The following is a 21,799-nucleotide window of genomic DNA, read 5'->3' on the forward strand; positions in this document are numbered from 1 at the left end:
GAACCTGGATGTTTTGGCTCTGAGTGAAACGAAGCTCAAGTGTAAAGGGGAAGAATGGTTTGGAAATGTCTTAGGAGTAAAGTCAGGGGTTAGTGAGAGGACAAGAGCAAGGGAAGGAGTAGCACTACTCCTGAAACAGGAGTGGTGGGAGTATGTGATAGAGTGTAAGAAAGTAAACTCTAGATTGATATGGGTAAAACTGAAGTGGATGGAGAGAGATGGGTGATTTTTGGTGCCTATGCACCTGGGCATAAGAAGAAAGATCATGAGAGGCAAGTGTTTTGGGAGCAGCTGAGCGAGTGTGTTAGTAGTTTTGATGTACGAGACCGGGGTATAGTGATGGGCGATTCGAATGCAAAGTAATGTAAGTATGCAGTCTGTTGTGGATGAGAGGGCTCGAGAAGTGAGTCAGGTGTTGTTCGCTGATGATACAGTGCTGGTGGCTGATTTGGGTGAGAAACTGCAGAACGCTCCCAGAACTTTCGCCTTCTCCCGCACCCTATGATTCACTTCCGCTCCCATGGTTCCATCCGCTGCCAAATCCACTTCCAGATATCTAAAACTCTTCACTTCCTCCAGTTTTTCTCCATTCAAACTTACCTCCCAATTGACTTGTCCCTCAACCCTACTGTACCTAATAACCTTGCTCTTATTCACATTTACTCTCAGCTTTCGTCTTTCAAACACTTTACCAAACTCAGTCACCAGCTTTTGCAGTTTCTCACACGAATCAGCCACCAGCGCTGTATCATCAGCAAACAACAACTGACTCACTTCCCAAGCTCTCTCATCCTACATGTACATACAGATACATTTGTGTATATACATTCATGAACATACACATACACAGACATATACATATATACACATTTACATATTCATACTTGCTTGACTTCATCCATTTCTTGTGCAACCTTGTCTCACAGGAAATAGCATCGCTTCTGCTTCAGCAAGGCAGCACCAGGAAAACAAAATAAGCCCACATTACCTCATACTCATTCTCTCGCTGTCATATGTAATGCAGCGAAACCAGAGCTCCACATCCAGGCTCCACAGACCTTTTCATGGTTTACCCCAGATATTTCACATGCCCTAGTTCAGTCCATTGACAACACATTGTTCCCGGTATACCACATCGTTCCAATTCACTCTATTCCTTGCACAGCTCTCACCCTCCTGATGTTCAGGGCATCATCCCTAGGGATAGGGGAGAAAGAATACTTCCTTCATAGAAGGAGCCTAAAAGGGATGGGAGTGGAGGTCTTGAAATCTTCCCCTCCTGTTTTACTTTAATAAAAGAAGGAAATGAGATGTGGGCCAAGTGAGGATTTTTCCTTCTGAAGCTTAGTCCTCTGTTCTTGATGCTACCTTGCTAATGCATGAATGGCAAGCTAAGCTCTCACTTAAACTGTTGATATTCTTCCTTTGAAAAACCTATCATTTTTACTCTAATGTATCTAACCTGCTCTGTACCTGTACCACAGATTTTTGGATGTTCATGCGTTGAAGGTATTTTTTTCCAACACACACCTGCTGCTGGAAACAATCTACTTATCTTTCCACCAGTATCATATTCCCCTAGGTCTCCACACATTTCTATCATACTATTTTGTCCCAACTTTCCAATCATGTCACCTATGAACCTTCAGAATTGGCTACATTCCATATATTTGCCATTTGATATTTCCTAGTATGTCTTCCTACATCAATGCTAGATTTATTTCTTCTACTATCTTAGCAAGAAGCTCCTGCCATTTTTTACTGAGATTGAGACAATCATTCAGATTTATTTAAAATGCAAATATTTTGAGCATACCTGTTGTGTCTTCTGTCTTTAAAGGAGTGAATATGATAAGCAGTCAGTATGTTTAAGGAAGATGCCACTTTTGCCACCCTGCTTTGGTGTTGGTACTTTTGATAAACATGACCCCTAAAATTTGTGATTGAAAGTTCGAGGTAGGATTTTAAAATGTCATTATAATTTTTTTTTTTGCCGCTGTCTCCCGCGTTAGCGAGGTAGCGCAAGGAAACAGACGAAAGAATGGCCCAACCCATCCACATACACATGTATATACATACACGTCCACACTTGCAAATATACATACCTATACATCTCAACGTATACATAAATATACACACACAGACATATACATATATACACATATACATAATTCATACTGTCTGCCTTTATTCATTCCCATTGCCACCCCGCCACACATGACATAACAACCCCCTCCCCCCCGCATGTGCATGAGGTAGCACAAGGAAAAGACAACAAAGGCCACATTCATTCACACTCAGTCTCTAGCTGTCATGTATAATGCACTGAAACCACAGCTCCCTTTCCACATCCAAGCCCCACAGAACTTTCCATGGTTTACCCCAGATGCTTCACATGCCCTGGTTCAATCCATTGACAGCATGTTGACCCCGGTATACCACATCATTCCAGTTCACTCTATTCCTTGCACGCCTTTCACCCTCCTGCATGTTCAGGCCCCGATCACTCAAAATCTTTTTCACTCCATCTTTCCACCTCCAATTTGGTCTTCCACTTCTCATTCCCTCCACCTCTGACACATATATCATTATAATTGTTTTTGGTAATACTTTAGCCTTTCTTTTTAACACGCTTATGTAGGTGATAAAGTTCTAAGTACTGGGAACTTTTTTTTTTTGGATGGTTCACTGAGTGCAAGTGGATCATTTCAGTCTGTAGGTAGGTTGAAAATATAATCCTTAAATAATCAGGCATTTATTAATCTTTGGATACCTGCCAGCTGTGGTTTATTTGGTAGACAGGCAGGTGTATTAAGAAGAAATTAGTGGATGATGCAGAGTGTACTATATAAGTTAGAAAGGCCAGTGTGAAGTGTGGGAGAAGCATATGTAGAGACATACTGAGTGGTATCTGTAAAGTTTCAGCTAAGACCCTTAATCATATACCACATGTTAGGAACAATTTACTGTTCATCACAGAGATTTTGTTTTTTAGAACTTGGTAGACATTAGATTAAGTACAATGATATTTAGTTGTTCATCGTGTTTATGTAGTCTTTCCTTGTTCGACAGAGATGCTGTATTGTTGAAGTAAAAGGCCCGAATGATCGACTCTCCACAAAGCAGATTCTTTGGCTTGATTACCTCCTCACCAATGGAGCTACTGCTGAAGTGTGTCATGTAGAAGGTTAGTAAAGACTGTTTTGTTTTGTTCAGTGATCATAAGTATGACCTTGAGAAAAATTTGACAGTACAACAACAGTCTTACTCAGCATAACAAATGGACCCACTTTTGGCATTTGTTGCCAACAATTATCACTGTCGTCACACACACTCTTAGCACCAGATAGTGTTGACATTATTTACTTGTCCATGGAAAAATAAACACAGAAGTGAGGCTGAATTGAATTTATTTGGGGTTGAAGCAATTCATCATATTTTACACAACACACACACATTCATGTAAAAACCGACCACAATACAGGTACATATGGGCCACCCTGTGCCAGTAATGGCATATCAAGCACACACTTCTGACTTGTGCCAGTAATGGGACACTTGAGAACAGGCTTTCATTGAGAAGAGCCTGTGCCCAGCTTAGTCTTGGTGAATCTGTACACACAAACAAATTTATTACTAAGAGACGAGATACAGTGTTTGAAAATGGCGCCTTGTGACCTTAGCCTCACTACTTCCTCCTTACCATCCTGGTCCACCCCTCCCTCACTTGCACCTTCTCCACACAACCTCCTCTTTGACACCCATTCAGTACCCAGTGCCAGTCCCAACCCACCTCTGTTGGTAGCCTATCCCAACAGCCTTTACCCCCACAGCCCCTCCTAAACCTCATAATGTTCACCCAACCCCTTGGCCCCCCATCCTGCTACCTCCTTTCTCCCTCACCCAAACTCCCAGTCCCATCCCATCATTAAGGCCCTTCCTCATCGTAATTCCTTAACCTCCACCAAGTTTATGTCTCTAGCTGTCATGTGTAATGCATTGAAACAACAGCTCCTTATCATCATCCAGGCCCCACAGACCTTTCCATGGTTTATATGTATATGGTGTACAAAGTGAGAGGGTCAGGGAAAATGGTTTGGTTAAGAGAGAAGAGGTAGTGAAAGCTTTGCAGAAGATGAAATCCAGCAAGGTGGCAGGTTTGGATAGTATTGCAGTTGAATTTATTAAGAAAGAGGGTGACTGTGTTGTTTATTGGTTGGTAAGGATATTCATTGTATGTGTTGACCAGGGTGAGGTGCATGACGATTGGTGGAATGCATGCATCATGCCATTGTACAGAGGCAAAGGGGATAAAGGTGAGTGTTCATACTACAGAGGCATAAGTTTGTTGAGTATTCCTGGGATATTGTATGGGAGGGTATTGATTGAGAAGGTGAAAACATGTACAGAGCATCAGGTTAGGGAGGATCAGTGTGGTTTCAGAAGTGGTAGAGGATGTGTGGATCAGGTGTATGCTTTGAAGAATCTAGAAAAACAGATGGATTTGTATGTAGCATTTATAGATCTGCAGAAGTCGTATGATAGGGTTGATAGAAGCATCTTAAAGAGTATATGGTATGGGGGTGAGTTGCTAGAAGCATGAAAAGTTTTTACCAAGGATGTAAAGCTTGTCTATGAGTAGGAAGAGAGGAGAGTGATTAGTTCTCAGTGAATGTCGGTCTGCACTAGGGGTGTGTGATGTCCTCATGGTTGTTTAATTTGTTTATGGATGGGGTGGTTAGGGGGTTGAATACAAGAGTTTTGTGGACAGGGGTAAGTATGCATTCTGTTGTGGATGAGAGGGCTTAGGAAGTGAGTCAGTTGTTGTTCGCCGATGATACAGCTCTAGTGGCTGATTTGAGTGAGAAACTGCAAAAGTTGGTGACTGAGTTTGGAAAAGTGTGTGAAAGGAGAAAGTTGAGAGTAAATGTAAATAAGAGCAAGGTTATTAGGTTCAGTAGGGTTGAGGGAAAAGTTAATTGGGATGTAAGTTTGAATTGAGAAAAATTGGGGGAAGTGAAGTATTTTAGATATCTGGGAGTGGACTTAGCAGCAGATGGAACCATGGAAGCAGAAGTGAGTCACAGGGTGGGATGGTGTGGGGGTGGGAAGGTTCTGGGAGCAATGAAGAATGTGTAAAAGGAGAGAATGTTATCTCGGAGAGCAAAAATGAGTATGTTTGAAGGAATAGTAGTTCCAGCAATGTTATATGGTTGCAAAGCATGGGCTGTAGATAGGGTTGTGTGGAGGAGGGTTGATGTGTTGGAAATGAAATGTTTGAGGACAATATGTGGTGTGAGGTGGTTTGATCGAGTAAGTAATGAAAGGGTAAGAGAAATGTGTGGAAATTAAAAGATTGTGGTTGAGAGAACAGAAGAGGGTTTTTTGAAATGGTCTGGACATATGGAGAGAATGAGTGAAGAAAGATTGACAAAGAGGATTTATGTGTCAGAGGTGGAGGGAAGAAGGAAAAGCGGGAAACCAAATTGGATGTGGAAGGATGGTGTGAAAAAGATTTTAAGCGATCGGAGTTTGAACATACAGGAGGATGAGAGGCGTGCAAGGAATAGAGTGAATTGGAACGATGTGGTATACCAGGGTCGATGGGCTGTCAGTGGAATGAACAAGGGCATGTGAAGCGTCTGTGGTAAACCATGGAAAGGTCTGTGGGGCCTGGAGCTATGGTTTCGGTGCATTGCACATGACAACTAGAGACTGAGTGTGAATGAATGTTGCCATTTTTGTCTGTTTTCTTGGCACTACCATGCTGAAGCAGGGCATAGCAATGCTATTTCCTGTGGGGCAGGGTAGTGACTGGAATAAATGAAGGCAAGCAAATATGAATATGTACATAGTAGTGCTACTCCCTGTATGTTCTGGCCCACATATTCCCTGTGTGTCGTAGGAGACTAAAAGGGAAGGGAGCGTGGGGCTGGAAATCCTCCCCTCTCATTTGTAATTTTCCAAAAGAAGGAACAGAGAAGGGTGCCAAGAGAGGATATTCCCTCAAAGGTTCAGTCCTCTGTTCTTAACGCTACCTCGCTAATGCGGGAGTGGATCTGGCAGCGGATGGAACCATGGAAGCAGAAGTGAATCATAGGGTGGGGGAGGGGGCGAAAATCCTGGGAGCCTTGAAGAATGTGTGGAAGTCGAGAACATTATCTCGGAAAGCAAAAATGGCTATGTTTGAAGGAATAGTGGTTTCAACAATGTTGTATGGTTGCGAGGCGTGGGCTATGGATAGAGTTGTGTGCAGGAGGATGGATGTGCTGGAAATGAGATGTTTGAGGACAATGTGTGGTGTGAGGTGGTTTGATCGAGTAAGTAACGTAAGGGTAAGAGAGTTGTGTGGAAATAAAAAGAGCGTGGTTGAGAGAGCAGAAGAGGGTGTTTTGAAATGGTTTGGGCACATGGAGAGAATGAGTGAGGAAAGATTGACCAAGAGGATATATGTGTCGGAGGTGGAGGGAACGAGGAGAAGTGGGAGACCAAATTGGAGGTGGAAAGATGGAGTGAAAAAGATTTTGTGTGATTGGGGCCTGAACATGCAGGAGGGTGAAAGGAGGGCAAGGAATAGAGTGAATTGGATCGATGTGGTATACCAGGGGTTGACGTGCTGTCAGTGGATTGAATCAGGGCATGTGAAGCGTCTGGGATAAACCATGGAAAGTTGTGTGGGGCCTGGATGTGGAAAGGGAGCTGTGGTTTCGGGCATTATTGCATGACAGCTAGAGACTGAGTGTGAACGAATGGGGCCTTTGTTGTCTTTCCCTAGCGCTACCTCGCACACATGAGGGGAGAGGGGGATGGTATTCCATGTGTGGCGAGGTGGTGATGGGAATGAATAAAAGGCAGTGTGAATTGTGTGCATGGGTATATATGTATGTGTCTGTGTGTGTATATATATGTGTACATTGAGATGTATAGGTAGGTATATTTGCGTGTGTGGACGTGTATGTATATACATGTGTATGGGCGTGGGTTGGGCCATTCTTTCGTCTGTTTCCTTGCGCTACCTCGCAAACGCGGGAGACAGCAACGAAAGCAAAATAAATATAAGCAAATGGATTTGTATGTAGCATTTATGGATCTGGAGAAGGCATATGATAGAGTTGATAGAGATGCTCTGTGGAAGGTATTAAGAATATATGGTGTGGGAGGCAAGTTGTTAGAAGCAGTGAAAAGTTTTTATCGAGGATGTAAGGCATGTGTACGTGTAGGAAGAGAGGAAAGTGATTGGTTCTCAGTGAATGTAGGTTTGCGGCAGGGGTGTGTGATGTCTCCATGGTTGTTTAATTTGTTTATGGATGGGGTTGTTAGGGAGGTAAATGCAAGAGTCTTGGAAAGAGGGGCAAGTATGAAGTCTGTTGGGGATGAGAGAGCTTGGGAAGTGAGTCAGTTGTTGTTCGCTGATGATACAGCGCTGGTGGCGGATTCATGTGAGAAACTGCAGAAGCTGGTGACGGAGTTTGGTAAAGTGTGTGGAAGAAGAAAGTTAAGAGTAAATGTGAATAAGAGCAAGGTTATTAGGTACAGTAGGGTTGAGGGTCAAGTCAATTGGGAGGTGAGTTTGAATGGTGAAAAACTGGAGGAAGTGAAGTGTTTTAGATATCTGGGAGTGGATCTGTCAGCGGATGGAACCATGGAAGCGGAAGTGGATCATAGGGTGGGGGAGGGGGACGAAAATTTTGGTCGCCTTGAAAAATGTGTGGAAGTCGAGAACATTATCCCGGAAAGCTAAAATGGGTATGTCTGAAGGAATAGTAGTTCCAACAATGTTGTATGGTTGCGAGGCGTGGGCTATGGATAGAGTTGTGCGCAGGAGGATGGATGTGCTGGAAATGAGATGTTTGAGGACAATGTGTGGTGTGAGGTGGTTTGATCGAGTAAGTAACGTAAGGGTAAGAGAGATGTGTGGAAATAAAAAGAGCGTGGTTGAGAGAGCAGAAGAGGGTGTTTTGAAATGGTTTGGGCACATGGAGAGAATGAGTGAGGAAAGATTGACCAAGAGGATATATGTGTCGGAGGTGGAGGGAACGAGGAGAAGAGGGAGACCAAATTGGAGGTGGAAAGATGGAGTGAAAAGGATTTTGTGTGATCAGGGGCCTGAACATGCAGGAGGGTGAAAGGAGGGCAAGGAATAGAGTGAATTGGAGCGATGTGGTATACAGGGGTTGACGTGCTGTCAGTGGATTGAATCAAGGCATGTGAAGCGTCCGGGGTAAACCATGGAAAGCTGTGTAGGTATGTATATTTCCGTGTGTGGACGTGTGTATGTACATGTGTATGGGGGGGGTTGGGCCATTTCTTTCGTCTGTTTCCTTGCGCTACCTCGCAAACGCGGGAGACAGCGACAAAGTATAAAAAAAAAAAAAAAAAATATATATATATATATATATAAACGCCTATACACACACATAACACACCTATACATTTCAACCTATACATACATATACATACACAGACATATACATATATACTTATGAACATATTCATACTTGCTTGCCTTCATCCATTTACAGAGCTACCCCTCCCCGCAGGAAATAGCATTGCCACCCCTCACTTAAGCAAGGTAGCACCAGGAAAACAGACAAAAAAATGGCCACATTCCTCCACATTCAGTCTGTAGTTGTCATGTGTTTGCAGCCATTGGCAGCAAACTTGTTTAACCATTGCTGACTGCCAAGCTGACCAACTATACCATGCATGTTTGATGTCAGTATAGGCCTTTGTATTAAAAATGAGAAAAATTTTTATTGGTTTATCTTTGCCACTGCCTTCCAGTGTATTTAGTTATGTGCTTGTACAGGAAACCCCAAAGCAGATTTTGAAAATCTATGGTTTAATGTTTTATTTCCCCCATGAGATCCAGTTGTTCCTAGTCGATTTCCATAAGAGTCTACCATGACCATTTAGGGCTTGTTGTGGTTGTCATTTTGTAATTATCTTTGATATAGTTTATTAGATCGTCTTAAAAGCTTTCACTTCATTTTCTTGTCCCATTTAATTCAGTATGAAAAGACCAGTAACTTGGAATGCCTGAACTGCTTCTCTCTCATAAGTTACTCTCCTTGTTGCTGTTTATCCTCAGTGAAATCTCAGCAACTGTAGTGAAATCTGGTTTGATATATTTAATAGTCTGTATACTTCAAACCCATTTCCCTGTGTTGTAAGCAACAGCGCTTGTGACTTGTTCATTCACAAGCGTAGATGTAAGTAGTAAATTGCTAGGGCTTAATGTTTGTTGTATGATATTGTTCAACAGTTGAAAATAAGAAATCAACATTGTATGGGAAATTTGTTTTAGTAGGTTGGGGTTGTCTGTTATATGCAAAATTCTATAATCCATTCAAAAGGTAAGGCTTATATTTTTGGTATTTTTGTGATGTAAGTTTAAGAGTCTTTCAGACTTACTTAATGACAAAGGAGCATTACATTCATCACAGTCGTATTTGAATATTCTTTGCTATTTCCTTGTCAGGATTTCTTGGACTTTCTAGCACAGATGTTAAGATGTTTTGAAGGCTTTGATTTACACATGATTTTCAGCAATTGGAGCTAAGAAGATGAAAAGGGCATCTCCCCGAAAGATATCGCCCAAAAAAGACTCTCCAAAGAAAGTATCTTCTAAGAAATCTGTTGATGACAAGGCAGCTGATTTAGAAGAGGTGCTAAAGACCAAAAGAAAACAGATAAGGAAGAAAAGGAAAACCCCAGAAAATGATGAATTAATGACAGAAAAAAAATGTAGAGGAAAGAACAGCAATAATTTCAAGGAGAAGAGGAAGAAAATTATTGATATTGACAGTTCAGAGGAGAAAAGATTGACCAGTAGAAAAACCATTTGTGACTATGACGAACAAAGGAAAGAAATTAAAACAGTAGTAAAACAGTCAAAAAGAAAAAACAGTGAAGGTAAAGAAAAAAGAAAGAAAATAAAAAGAAATTATCATTCAGTCACGGAAATATCAAGAAGAAAGAACAGTGATGATGATGATGATTTTGAGGAATATATTAAATAAGAAGACAAAGAGGTAACAAGAAACATAATTTCATTAAAAACATGACTTACTGTCAGTATCTTATAGTACTTATATTTAATATTTTGTTTTGCTTTGTCACTGTCTCCTGCATTAGCGAGGTAGCGCAACGTAACAGACGAAAGAATGGCCCAACCCGACCCACATACACATGTATATACATGCACGTCCACACACACAAATATACATACCTATACATCTGAATGTATACATATATTTACACACACAGATGTATAAATATATACACATGTACATAATTCATACTGTCTGCCCTTATTTATTCCCATCGCCACTTCGCTACTCATGGAATAACAACCCCCTCCGCCTAGGGAGCTACGAAGGACAACAAAGGCCCCATTCATTCACACTCAGTCTCTAGCTGTCATGTAATAATGCACTGAAACCACAGCTCCCTTTTCACATCCAGGCCCCACAGAACTTTCCATGGTTTACCCCAGATGCTTCACATGCCCTGGTTCAATCCATTGACAGCACGTCGACCCCAGTATACCACATCGTTCCAATTCACTCTGTTCCTTGCACACCTTTCACCCTCCTGCATGTTCAGGCTCCGATCACTCAAAATCTTTTTCACTCCATCTTTCCACCTCCAATTTGGTCTCCCACTTCTCGTTCCCTCCACCTCTGACACATACATCCTCTTGGTCAATCTTTCCTCACTCATTCTCTCCATGTGACCAAACCACTTCAAAACACCCTCTTCTGCTCTCTCAACCACACTCTTTTTGTGACCACACATCTTTCTTACCTTATTATTACTTACCTCACACCACATATTGTCCTCAAACATCTCATTTCCAGCACATCCACCCTCCTTCGCACAGCTCTATCCATAGCCCAAGCCTCACAACCATACAACATTGTTGGAACCACTATTCCTTCAAACATACCCCTTTTTGCTTTCCGAGATAATGTTCTTGACTTCCACACATTCTTCAAGGCTCCCAGAATTTTCGCCCCCTCTTCCACCCTATGATTCACTTCCGCTTCCATGGTTCCATCTGCTGCCAAATCCACTCCCAGATATCTAAAACACTTCACTTCCAGTTTTTCTCCATTCAAACTTACCTCCCAGTTGACTTGACCCTCAACCCTACTGTACCTAATAACCTTGCTCTTATTCACATTTACTCTCAACTTTCTTCTTTCACACACTTTACCAAACTCAGTCACCAGATTCTGCAGTTTCTCACATGAATCAGCGACCAGCGCTGTATCATCAGCGAACAACAACTGACTCACTTCCCAAGCTCTCTCATCCACAACAGACTGCATACTTGCCCCTCTTTCCAAAACTCTTGCATTCACCTCCCTAACAAAAAAGATTTTGAGTGATCGGGGCCTGAACATGCAGGAGGGTGAAAGGCGTGCAAGGAATAGAGTGAATTGGAACGATGTGGTATACCGGGGTCGACATGCTGTCAATGGACTGAACCAGGGCATGTGAAGCGTCTGGGGTAAACCATGGAAAGTTCTGTGGGGCCTGGATGTGAAAAGGGAGCTGTGGTTTCAGTGCATTATTACATGACAGCTAGAGACTGAGTGTGAATGAATGGGGCCTTTGTTGTCTTTCCTAGTGCTACCTCGCACACATGAGGGGGGAGGGGGTTGTTATTCCATGTGTGGTGAGGTGGCGATGGGATGAATAAAGGCAGACAATATGAATTATGTACATGTGTATATATGTATATATCTGTGTGTGTATGTATATATATGTATATGTTGAGATGTATAGGTATGTATATTTGCGTGTGTGGGCGTGTATGTATATACATGTGTATGTGGGTGGGTTGGGCCATTCTTTCGTCTGTTTCTTTGCGCTACCTCGCGAACGCGGGAGACAGCGACAAAGCAAAATAAATAGTAAATAAATATTTTATAATGCTTTCTGTGCATGTTCTGTATTCATTATTTATTACTAAACCAATTAATTGTACATAGTGAGAAAGTATTACATGGAAAAAGGCTTTTTACTCAGAAGTGCACACGATTGTAGCTGATTTACATTTTGTCAAGATATTAAGACTGTCTTTGAATTGAGGTAAAATCCGTTAATGCTCTGAAAAATGATGCTTCTATGTTTCACTGACATAAGGTTTTAAATATAAAAAAAAATTTGTGATATAACGCACCTGTGATATTTATTTTTTTTTATTGATGTATTTATGAAATGAAGTTGAGTTTGCTAAATGTATATAAAGAATTACTTTTTAACTTTATAAATGAACCCAGATGAAACTTCCATTAATATCATCGAGAGCTCCAATAATGATACTCATCAGTTAGAACTTTCACATTATGGTAAGAAATTATTTCATTTTAAAGATATTACATTGTTTTATGCCCATTTGTTGTACATTATGGTGGGCATATGTATTAAAATGTTAAGTTATTAAAATGTACACATTACAGATATTTTCACAACCAACTTTAGATTACTTAGAAACCCATGTTGTGGAATCTTAAGGTATAGTTATTTGATATCTTTGTAAATAAAGTATAAATCTGTCATTGATAATGTTCTAAGCATTTTTTTGGTCTTAAATTTATGAATAGTAGTTGATTACTTCTTAGAAGCATTTACATATCTGAAATATATTTGACAATAATTATGTGTATACATGTATGTTTAATGCATGGTGATAAGTGTTACCGGGCTTGGCCTGCAAGAGTTTACACCAAGAGTGAAAAGTCATACATGGCAAGGCTCTATCACCTGGAGTACAGTCTTGTTAAAGAACTTACTACTTCAGAGGAGACTAAAATTCACTGCTAATGGAAGAAGTGTAGCTTTAGACTGCAGGAGCCTTAGAAAGGACCATGGGTGATTATAGATAAATCAATAGAATAAATGTATAGTGACAAGAATAATCATACAATTTAGGTTATATATATTATGTAAGATATTAGATTAACATTGCAAATTCAAGGTCTTAATAATGTTTCCATTTGAGGCTATATGGAACACATATGGATGAAGGATGAAGGCAAGCAAGTGTGAATATGTACATGTGTTTATATGTATATGGCTGTATAAGTGTATGTTAATATGTTTTCGAGGTAGCATCAAGAATAGATGACTGAGCCTTAAAGGGAGGGATCCTCATATATATATATATATATATATATATATATATATATATATATATATTTGATTACTTTACTTCATCGCTGTTTCCCGCATCAGCAAGGTAGCCAGGAAACAGACGAAGAAGGGCCCATCCACTCATATACACATGAACGACCATACATGCACAGATACATACGTATCAACATATACATACTTACACATATGCATACACAGACATATACATAAAAATATTCCTATGAATCCCCGGGGAAATGAAACCCAATAAGTTCCCAAGTGCACTTTCCTGTAATAATCACATCATACAAGAAAGAAATATGTCAGTTGATATACAACTCCGGTACCACGAGAAATATCATTCAATCTTCTACTATTAGATACAAAGAATTATAACCTTAATATTAGTGAAAGTCTATACAAATTGGATAGCTTTATAGTTGATAAAATTTGTAAACAATTCCCCATCTTGTCCACATAATAAGTTTATATGTTCATTGTCTGTCTTGGACAGTCACTTGTTTACCAAATGGCATCCTAGCTATGTCTCTTCGTTGTATATCAACTGATTTATATTTCTTTCTTGTATCTCCCCTGATGATGTGATTATTACACAAAAGTGAACTTGGGAACTTATTGTGTTTCATTTCCCTGGGGACTCATAGGAATATACTTGATCATGAGCAAAATTGCAATCCTCTCCAACATTTATTCATATTTATTTATTATACTTTGTCACTGTCTCCTGCATTAGTGAGGTAGCGCAAGGAAACAGACGGAAGAATGGCCCAACTCACCCACATGCTCATGTATATTCATAAACATTACACACGCACATATACATACCTATACATTTCAACATATACATACATATACATAGACAGACATATACATATATACACATGTACATATTCATACATGCTGTCTTCATCCATTCCTGCCGCCACACATGAAATGACACCACCTTCCCCCCCCCCGCGTGTGCACGAGGTAGCGCCAGGAAAAGACAACAAAGGCCACATTCATTCACACTCAGTCTCTAGCTGTCATGTGTTATGCACCAAAACCACAGCACCCTTTCCACATCCAGGCCCAACAAAACTTTCCATGGTTTACCCCAGACACTTCACATGCCCTGCTTCAATCCATTGACAGCACGTCAACCCTGGTATACCCATTGTTCCTATTCACTCTATTCCTTGCACGACTTTCACCCTCCTGTATGATCAAGCCCCGATTGCTCAAAATCTTTTTCACTCCATCCTTCCACCTCCAGTTTCGTCTCCCATCTCTCCTTGTTCCCTCCACCTCTGACACATATATCCTCTCTGTCAGTCTTTTTTCACTCATTCTCTCCATGTGACCAAACCATTTCAATACACCCTCTTCTGCTCTCTCAATCACGCTCTTATTATTACCACACATCTCTCTTACCCTTTCACCACTTACTCGATCAAACCACCTCACACCACATAGTATCCTCAAACATCTCGTTTCCAACGCATCCACCCTCCTCCACACAACCCTATCTATCACCTATGCCTCACAACCATATAACATTGTTGGAACCACTATTCCTTCAAACATACCCATTTTTGCTCTCTGAGATAATGTTCTCACCTTCCACACATTCTTCAACACTCCCAGAACCTTTGCCCCCTTCCCCATCCTGTGACCCACTTCTGCTTCCATGGTTCCATCCACTGCCAAATCCACTCCCAGATATCTAAAACACTTCACTTCCTCCAGTTTTTCTCCATTCAAACTTACCTCCCAATTTACTTGTCCCTCAATCCTACTGAACCTAATAACCTTGCTCTTATTCACATTTACTCTCAGCTTTCTTTCACTCACTTTACCAAACTCAGTCACCAGCTTCTGCACTTTCTCACCCGAATCAGCCACCAGCACTGTATCATCAGTGAACAACAACTGACTCACTTCCCAAGCCCTCTCATCCACAATAGACTGCATACTTGCCCCTCTCTCCAAAACTCTTGCATTCACCCCCCTAACAACCCCATCCATAAACAAATTAAACAGCCATGGAGACATCACAAACTCCTGCCGCAAACCGACATTTACTTGGAACCACTCACTTTCCTCTCTTCCTACTCATACACATACCTTACATCCATTATAAAAACTTTTTACTGCTTCTAGCAACTTACCTCCCTCACCATAATTTCTTAATACCTTCCACAGAGCATCTCTGTCAGCCCTATCATATGCCTTCTCCAGATCCATAAATGCTACATACAAATCCTTCTGCTTTTCTAAGTATTTCTCACATACATTCTTCAAGGCAAAAACCTGATCCACACATCCTCTACCAGTTCTGAAACCACACTGCTCCTTCCCAATCTGGTGCTCTGTACATGCCTTCACCCTCTCGATCAATATCCTCCCATATAATTTCCCAGGAATACTCAACAAACTTATACCTTTGTAATTTGAACACTCATCTTTATCCCCTTTACACAGTGGCACTATACATGCATTCTGCCAATCCTCAGGCACTTCACCATGAACCATACATGCATTGAATATCCTCACCAACCAGTCAACACAGTCACCCCATTTTTTAATAAGTTCCACAGCATTACCATCCAAACCTGCCACCTTGCTGGCTTTCATCTTCCACAAAGCTTTCACAACCTCTTCTCTGTTTCCCAAATCATTCTCCCTGACCCTCTCACTTTGCACACCACCTCGACCAAAACACCCTATATCTGCCACACTATCATCTGACACATTCAGCAAACCTTCAAAATACTCACTCCATCTCCCTCTCACTTCACTACTACTTGTTATTACCACCCCATTTGCCCCCTTCACCGGTTTCATAACCCCCTCACGTCACTACTACTTGTAATTACCTGCCCATCTGCCCCCTTCACTGGTTCCCATTTGTTCTCTTGTCTTACGCACTTTATATACCTCCTTCCAAAACATCCTTTTATTTTATTTTCCCTTAAATTTGATACTCTCTCACCCCAGCTCTCATTTGCCCCCTTTTTCACCTCTTGCACGTTTCTCTTGACCTCTTGTCTCTTTCTTTTATACATCTCCCAGTCATTTGCACTCTTTCCCTGCAAAAATCGTCCAAATGCCTCTCTCTTCTCTTTCACTAACAATCTTACTTCTTCATCTCACCACTTACTACCCTTTTTAATCTGCCTACCTCCCACCTTTCTCATGCCACAGGCATCTTTTGCGCAAGCCACCACTGCTTCCCTGAATACATCCCATCCCTCCCCCACTCCCCTTATGTCATTTGCTCTCACCTTTTTCCATTCTGCACTCAATCTCTCCTGGTACTTCCTCACACAAGTCTCCTTGCCAAGCTTACTTACTCTCACCACTCTCTTCACCCCAGCATTCTCTTCTTTTCTGAAGACCTCTACAAATCTTCACCTTTGCCTCCACAAAATAATGATCAGACATCCCCCAGTTGCCTTTCTCAGCACATTAACGTCCAAAAGTCTCTTTCACGTGCCTATCAATTAACACATAATCCAGTAACGCTCTCTGGCCATCTCTCCTACTTACATACGTATACTTATGTATATCTCTCTTTTTAAAATAGGTATTCCCAAGCACCAGTCCTTTTTCAGCATACAAATCTACAAGCTCTTCACCATTTCCATTTACAACACTGAACACCCCATGTACACCAATTATACCCTCAACTGCCACATTACTCACCTTTGCATTCAAATTACCCATCACTATAACCCGGTCTTGTGCATCAAAGCTGCTAACACACTCACTCAGCTGCTCCCAAAAGATTAGCCTCTCATGATCTTTCTTCTCATGACCAGGTGCGTAGGCACCAATAATCACTCATCTCTATCTTTTTTCAATTTTACCCATATCAATCTAGAGTATACTTTCTTCCATTCTACATATATATATATATATATATATATATATATATATATATATATGGAGTAGGTCATGGCAATGCAGGAAGTGTTAGTGATTTAGAGAGGATAAATGAGCTCATAGCTCAAAGGGACTTGCCTGAGTCACTTAGTGTAGTGTATCCCAGTTTAAAACCCTACCGACAGTGATCATTACTTCAGTTTCAATAAGTTACTACATGATTTGCATATTGGGTAAAGTTCCTCATGGAAATTTATAGTGGAAATAGCACATGTCTTATTATTTTGATTTAGATTAAGAGTAGAGCAGTAACTGCCATTTCATATTTTATCAAGATTACCCCATTTGTGATTTTAATGCAGATATGTGGTAGTGAAGGATATTTTTATGTGATTAGTTTGTAACTGGACTTGAGTAATGTAACAGCTTTCGACATCTATGTTAAAAAACAGAAAAGTTGTGTTGCTGTTTTGAGTTCAGTTGGTTTTATGATTTTTTTTTACCAACTTTATTTCCATGCACTTTAGAGAATCTCATAATGCCTATTGAAAATAATTTTTTACAATTTTTGATATATATATATATATATATATATATATATATATTATCCCTGGGGATAGGGGAGAAAGAATACTTCCCACGTATTCCCTGCGTGTCGTAGAAGGCGACTAAAAGGGGAGGGAGCGGGTGGCTGGAAATCCTCCCCTCTCGTTTTTTTTTTTCAATTTTCCAAAAGAAGGAACAGAGAAGGGGGCCAGGTGAGGATATTCCCTCTAAGGCCCAGTCCTCTGTTCTTAACGCTACCTCGCTAATGCGGGAAATGGCGAATAGTATGAAAGAAAGAAAGATATATATGATGTCTCCATGGTTGTTTAATTTGTATATGGATGGGGTTGTTAGGGAGGTGAATGCAAGAGTTTTGGAAAGAGGGGCAAGTATGAAGTCTGTTGTGGATGAGAGAGCTTGGGAAGTGAGTCAGTTGTTGTTCGCTGATGATACAGCGCTGGTGGCTGATTCATGTGAGAAACTGCAGAAGCTGGTGACTGAGTTTGGTAAAGTGTGTGAAAGAAGAAAGTTAAGAGTAAATGTGAATAAGAGCAAGGTTATTAGGTACAGTAGGGTTGAGGGTCAAGTCAATTGGGAGGTAAGTTTGAATGGAGAAAAACTGGAGGAAGTAAAGTGTTTTAGATATCTGGGAGTGGATCTGGCAGTGGATGGAACCATGGAAGCGTTAGTGAATCATAGGGTGGGGGAGGGGGCGAAAATCCTGGGAGCCTAGAAGAATGTTTGGAAGTCGAGAACATTATCTCGGAAAGCAAAAATGGCTATGTTTGAAGGAATAGTGGTTCCAACAATGTTGTATGGTTGCGAGGCGTTGGCTATGGATAGAGTTGTGCGCAGGAGGGTGGATGTGCTGGAAATGAGATGTTTGAGGACAATGTGTGGTGTGAGGTGGTTTGATCGAGTAAGTAATGTAAGGGTAAGAGAGATGTGTGGAAATAAAAAGAGCGTGGTTGAGAGAGCAGAAGAGGGTGTTTTGAAATGGTTTGGGCACATGGAGAGAATGAGTGAGGAAAGATTGACCAAGAGGATATATGTGTCGGAGGCGGAGGGAACGAGGAGAAGTGGGAGACCAAATTGGAGGTGGAAAGATGGAGTGAAAAAGATTTTGAGTGATCGGGGCCTGAACATGCAGGAGGGTGAAAGGCGGGCAAGGAATAGAGTGAATTGGATCGATGTGGTATATCGGGGTTGACGTGCTGTCAGTGGATTGAATCAGGGCATGTGAAGCGTCTGGGGTAAACCATGGAAAGCTGTGTGGGGCCTGGATGTGGAAAGGGAGCTGTGGTTTCGGGCATTATGGCATGACAGCTGGAGACTGAGTGTGAACGAATGAGGCCTTTGTTGTCTTTTCCTAGCGCTACCCTGCACACATGAGGGGGGGAGGGGGATGGTATTCCATGTGTGGTGAGGTGGCAATGGGAATGAATAAAGGCAGACAGTGTGAATTGTGTGCATGGGTATATATGTATGTGTCTGTGTGTGTATATATATGTGTACATTGAGATGTATAGGTATGTATATTTGCGTGTGTGGACGTGTGTGTATATACATGTGTATGGGGGTGGGTTGGGCCATTTCTTTCATCTGTTTCCTTGCGCTACCTTGCAAACGCGGGAGACCGACAAAGCAAAATATATATATATATATATATATATATATATATATATATATATATATATATATATATATATATATATGTTTGAAGGAATAGTCGTTCCAACAATGTTGTATGGCTGCGAGGCGTGGGCTACGGATAGAGTTGTGCGTAGGAGGGTGGGTGTGCTGGAAATGAGATGTTTGAGGACAATATGTGGTGTGAGGTGGTTTGACCAAGTAAGTAATGTAAGGGTAAGAGAGATGTGTGGAAATAAAAAGAGTGTGGTTGAGAGAGCAGAAGAGGGTGTTTTGAAATGGTTTGGTCACATGGAGAGAACGAGTGAGGATTGATTGACCAAGAGGATATATGTGTCAGAGGTGGAGGGAACGAGGTGAAGTGGGAGACCAAATTGGAGGTGGAAAGATGGAGTGAAAAAGATTTTGAGTGATCGGGGCCTGAACATGCAGGAGGGTGAAAGGCTTGCAAGGAATAGAGTGAATTGGAACGATGTGGTATACCGGGGTCGACGCGCTGTCAATGGATTGAACCAGGGCATGTGAAGCGTCTGGGGTAAACCATGGAAAATTCTGTGGAGCCTGGATGTGGAAAGGGAGCTGTGGTTTTCGGTGCATTATTACATGACAGCTAGAGACTGAGTGTGAACGAATGGGGCCTTCGTTGTCTTTTCCTAGCGCTACCTCGCACACATGAGGGGGGAGGGGGTTTGTTATTCCATTTGTGGCGAGGTGGCGATGGGAATAAATAAAGGCAGAAAGTATGAATTATGTACATGTGTATATATGTATATGTCTGTGTGTGTATTGTATATATATGTGTACATCATTGAGATGTATAGGTATGTATATTTGCGTGTGTGGACGTGTATGTATATACATGTGTATGTGGGTGGGTTGGGCCATTCTTTCGTCTGTTTCCTTGCGCTAACGCGGGAGACAGCGACAAAGCAAAATAAATAAATAAATATATATATATATATATATATATATATATATATATATATATATATATATATATATATATATATATATATTATCCCTGGGGATAGGGGATTAAGAATACTTCCCACGTATTCCCTGCGTGTCGTAGAAGGCGACTAAAAGGGGAGGGAGCGGGGGGCTGGAAATCCTCCCCTCTCGTTTTTTTTTTTTTTTTTCAATTTTCCAAAAGAAGGAACAGAGGGGGCCAGGTGAGGATATTCCAAAAAAGGCCCAGTCCTCTGTTCTTAACGCTACCTCGCCAACGCGGGAAATGGCAAATAGTTTTAAGGAAAAAAAAAGAAAATATATATATATATATATATATATATATATATATATATATATATATATATATATTATCCCAGGGGATAGGGGAGAAAGAATACTTCCCACGTATTCCCTGCGTGTCGTAGAAGGCGACTAAAAGGGGTGGGAGGGTGGGCATGGGGCACTGGTGAGCGGGCCAGGGGTGGGCTGGATGTGGAGGGGAATGAGAGGAGAGAGGCAGATGTCTGGAAATCCTCCCCTCCTGTTATTACTTTTCCAAAAGGAACGAGAGAGGTGAGGATTTTCCTTCTGGGGCTCACTCCCGTGGTTTTGGCGCAGGAGGTTATATATGTGTGTATGGGTGAGAAACTGCAGAAGCTGTTGACTGAGTTTGATAATGTGTGTGAAAGAAGAAAGCTGAGAGTAAATGTGAATAAAAGCAAGGTAGGGTTGAGGGCCAAGTCAATTGGGAGGTAAGTTTGAATGGAGAAATACTGGAGGAAGTGAAATGTTTTAGATACCTGGGAGTGGATTTTACCATGGAAGTGGAAGTGAGTCACGGTGGGGGAGGGGGCCAAGGTTCTCAGAGTGTTAGAGAATGTGTGGAAGGCAAGAACATCATCTCGAAGCGCAAAAATGGGAATGTTTGAAGGAATAGTGGTTCCAACTATGTTATATGGTTGCAAGGCATGAGCTATAGATAGGGTTGTGCATAGGAGGAGAGATGTGTTGGAAATGAGATCTTTGAGGACAATATGTGGTGTAAGGTGGTTTGATTAAGTAATGAATTGGTAAGAGAGATGTGTGGTAATAAAAAGAGTGTGGATAAGAGAGCAGAAGAGGGTTTAATGAAATTGTTTGGTCACATGGAGAGAACGAGTAAGGAAAGATTGACAAAGAGGATATGTGTATCAGAGATGGAGGAAGCGAGAAGTGGGAGACCAAATTGGAAGTGGAAGGATGGAGTGAAAAAGATTTTGAGCGATCGGATCCTGAACATAAAGGGTGAAAGGCATGCCAGGAATAGAGTGAATTTGAATGATGTAGTATACTTGGGTATGTGAAGCATCTGGGGTAAACCACGGAAAGTTTTGAGGGGCCTGGATGTGGAAAGGGAGCTGCGGTTTCGGTGCATTATACAAGACAGCTAGAGACCGAGTGTGAATGAATATAGCCTTTCTTGTCTTTTCGTAACATGTGTTGGGGGGGGGGGGTTTATTTCATGTGTGACTGGGTGGCGACGGAAATGAATAAAGGAGGCAAGTATGAATTATGTACATGCGTATATATGTTTGTGTGTGTCTGTGTATGTATACGTTGAAATGTATAGGTATGTATA

The 21,799-nt window shown here is 41.3% G+C and overlaps 1 protein-coding gene across 3 annotated transcripts in view; it reads left to right on the forward strand.

The window, feature by feature from the left end:
* Positions 1 to 21,799, forward strand: part of LOC139767301 (uncharacterized) — a 105,852-nt gene that overhangs the window by 71,798 nt on the left and 12,255 nt on the right. Inside the window, exons 13-14 of one of the 3 annotated variants that reach the window (XM_071696512.1) lie at positions 3,073 to 3,187; positions 9,550 to 10,034. In XM_071696512.1, the coding sequence (XP_071552613.1) occupies positions 3,073 to 3,187; positions 9,550 to 10,022 (588 nt within the window). In that variant the 3' untranslated portion in view covers positions 10,023 to 10,034. Of the gene's footprint in view, positions 1 to 3,072; positions 3,188 to 9,549; positions 12,471 to 21,799 lie in introns of those variants that run through there. The other 2 variants (XM_071696511.1, XM_071696514.1) reach the window with 2 other exon arrangements.

The sequence above is a fragment of the Panulirus ornatus genome, chromosome 59 (genome assembly GCF_036320965.1).
Source record: "Panulirus ornatus isolate Po-2019 chromosome 59, ASM3632096v1, whole genome shotgun sequence".
In the NCBI taxonomy this organism is placed as follows: Eukaryota; Metazoa; Arthropoda; class Malacostraca; order Decapoda; family Palinuridae; genus Panulirus; species Panulirus ornatus.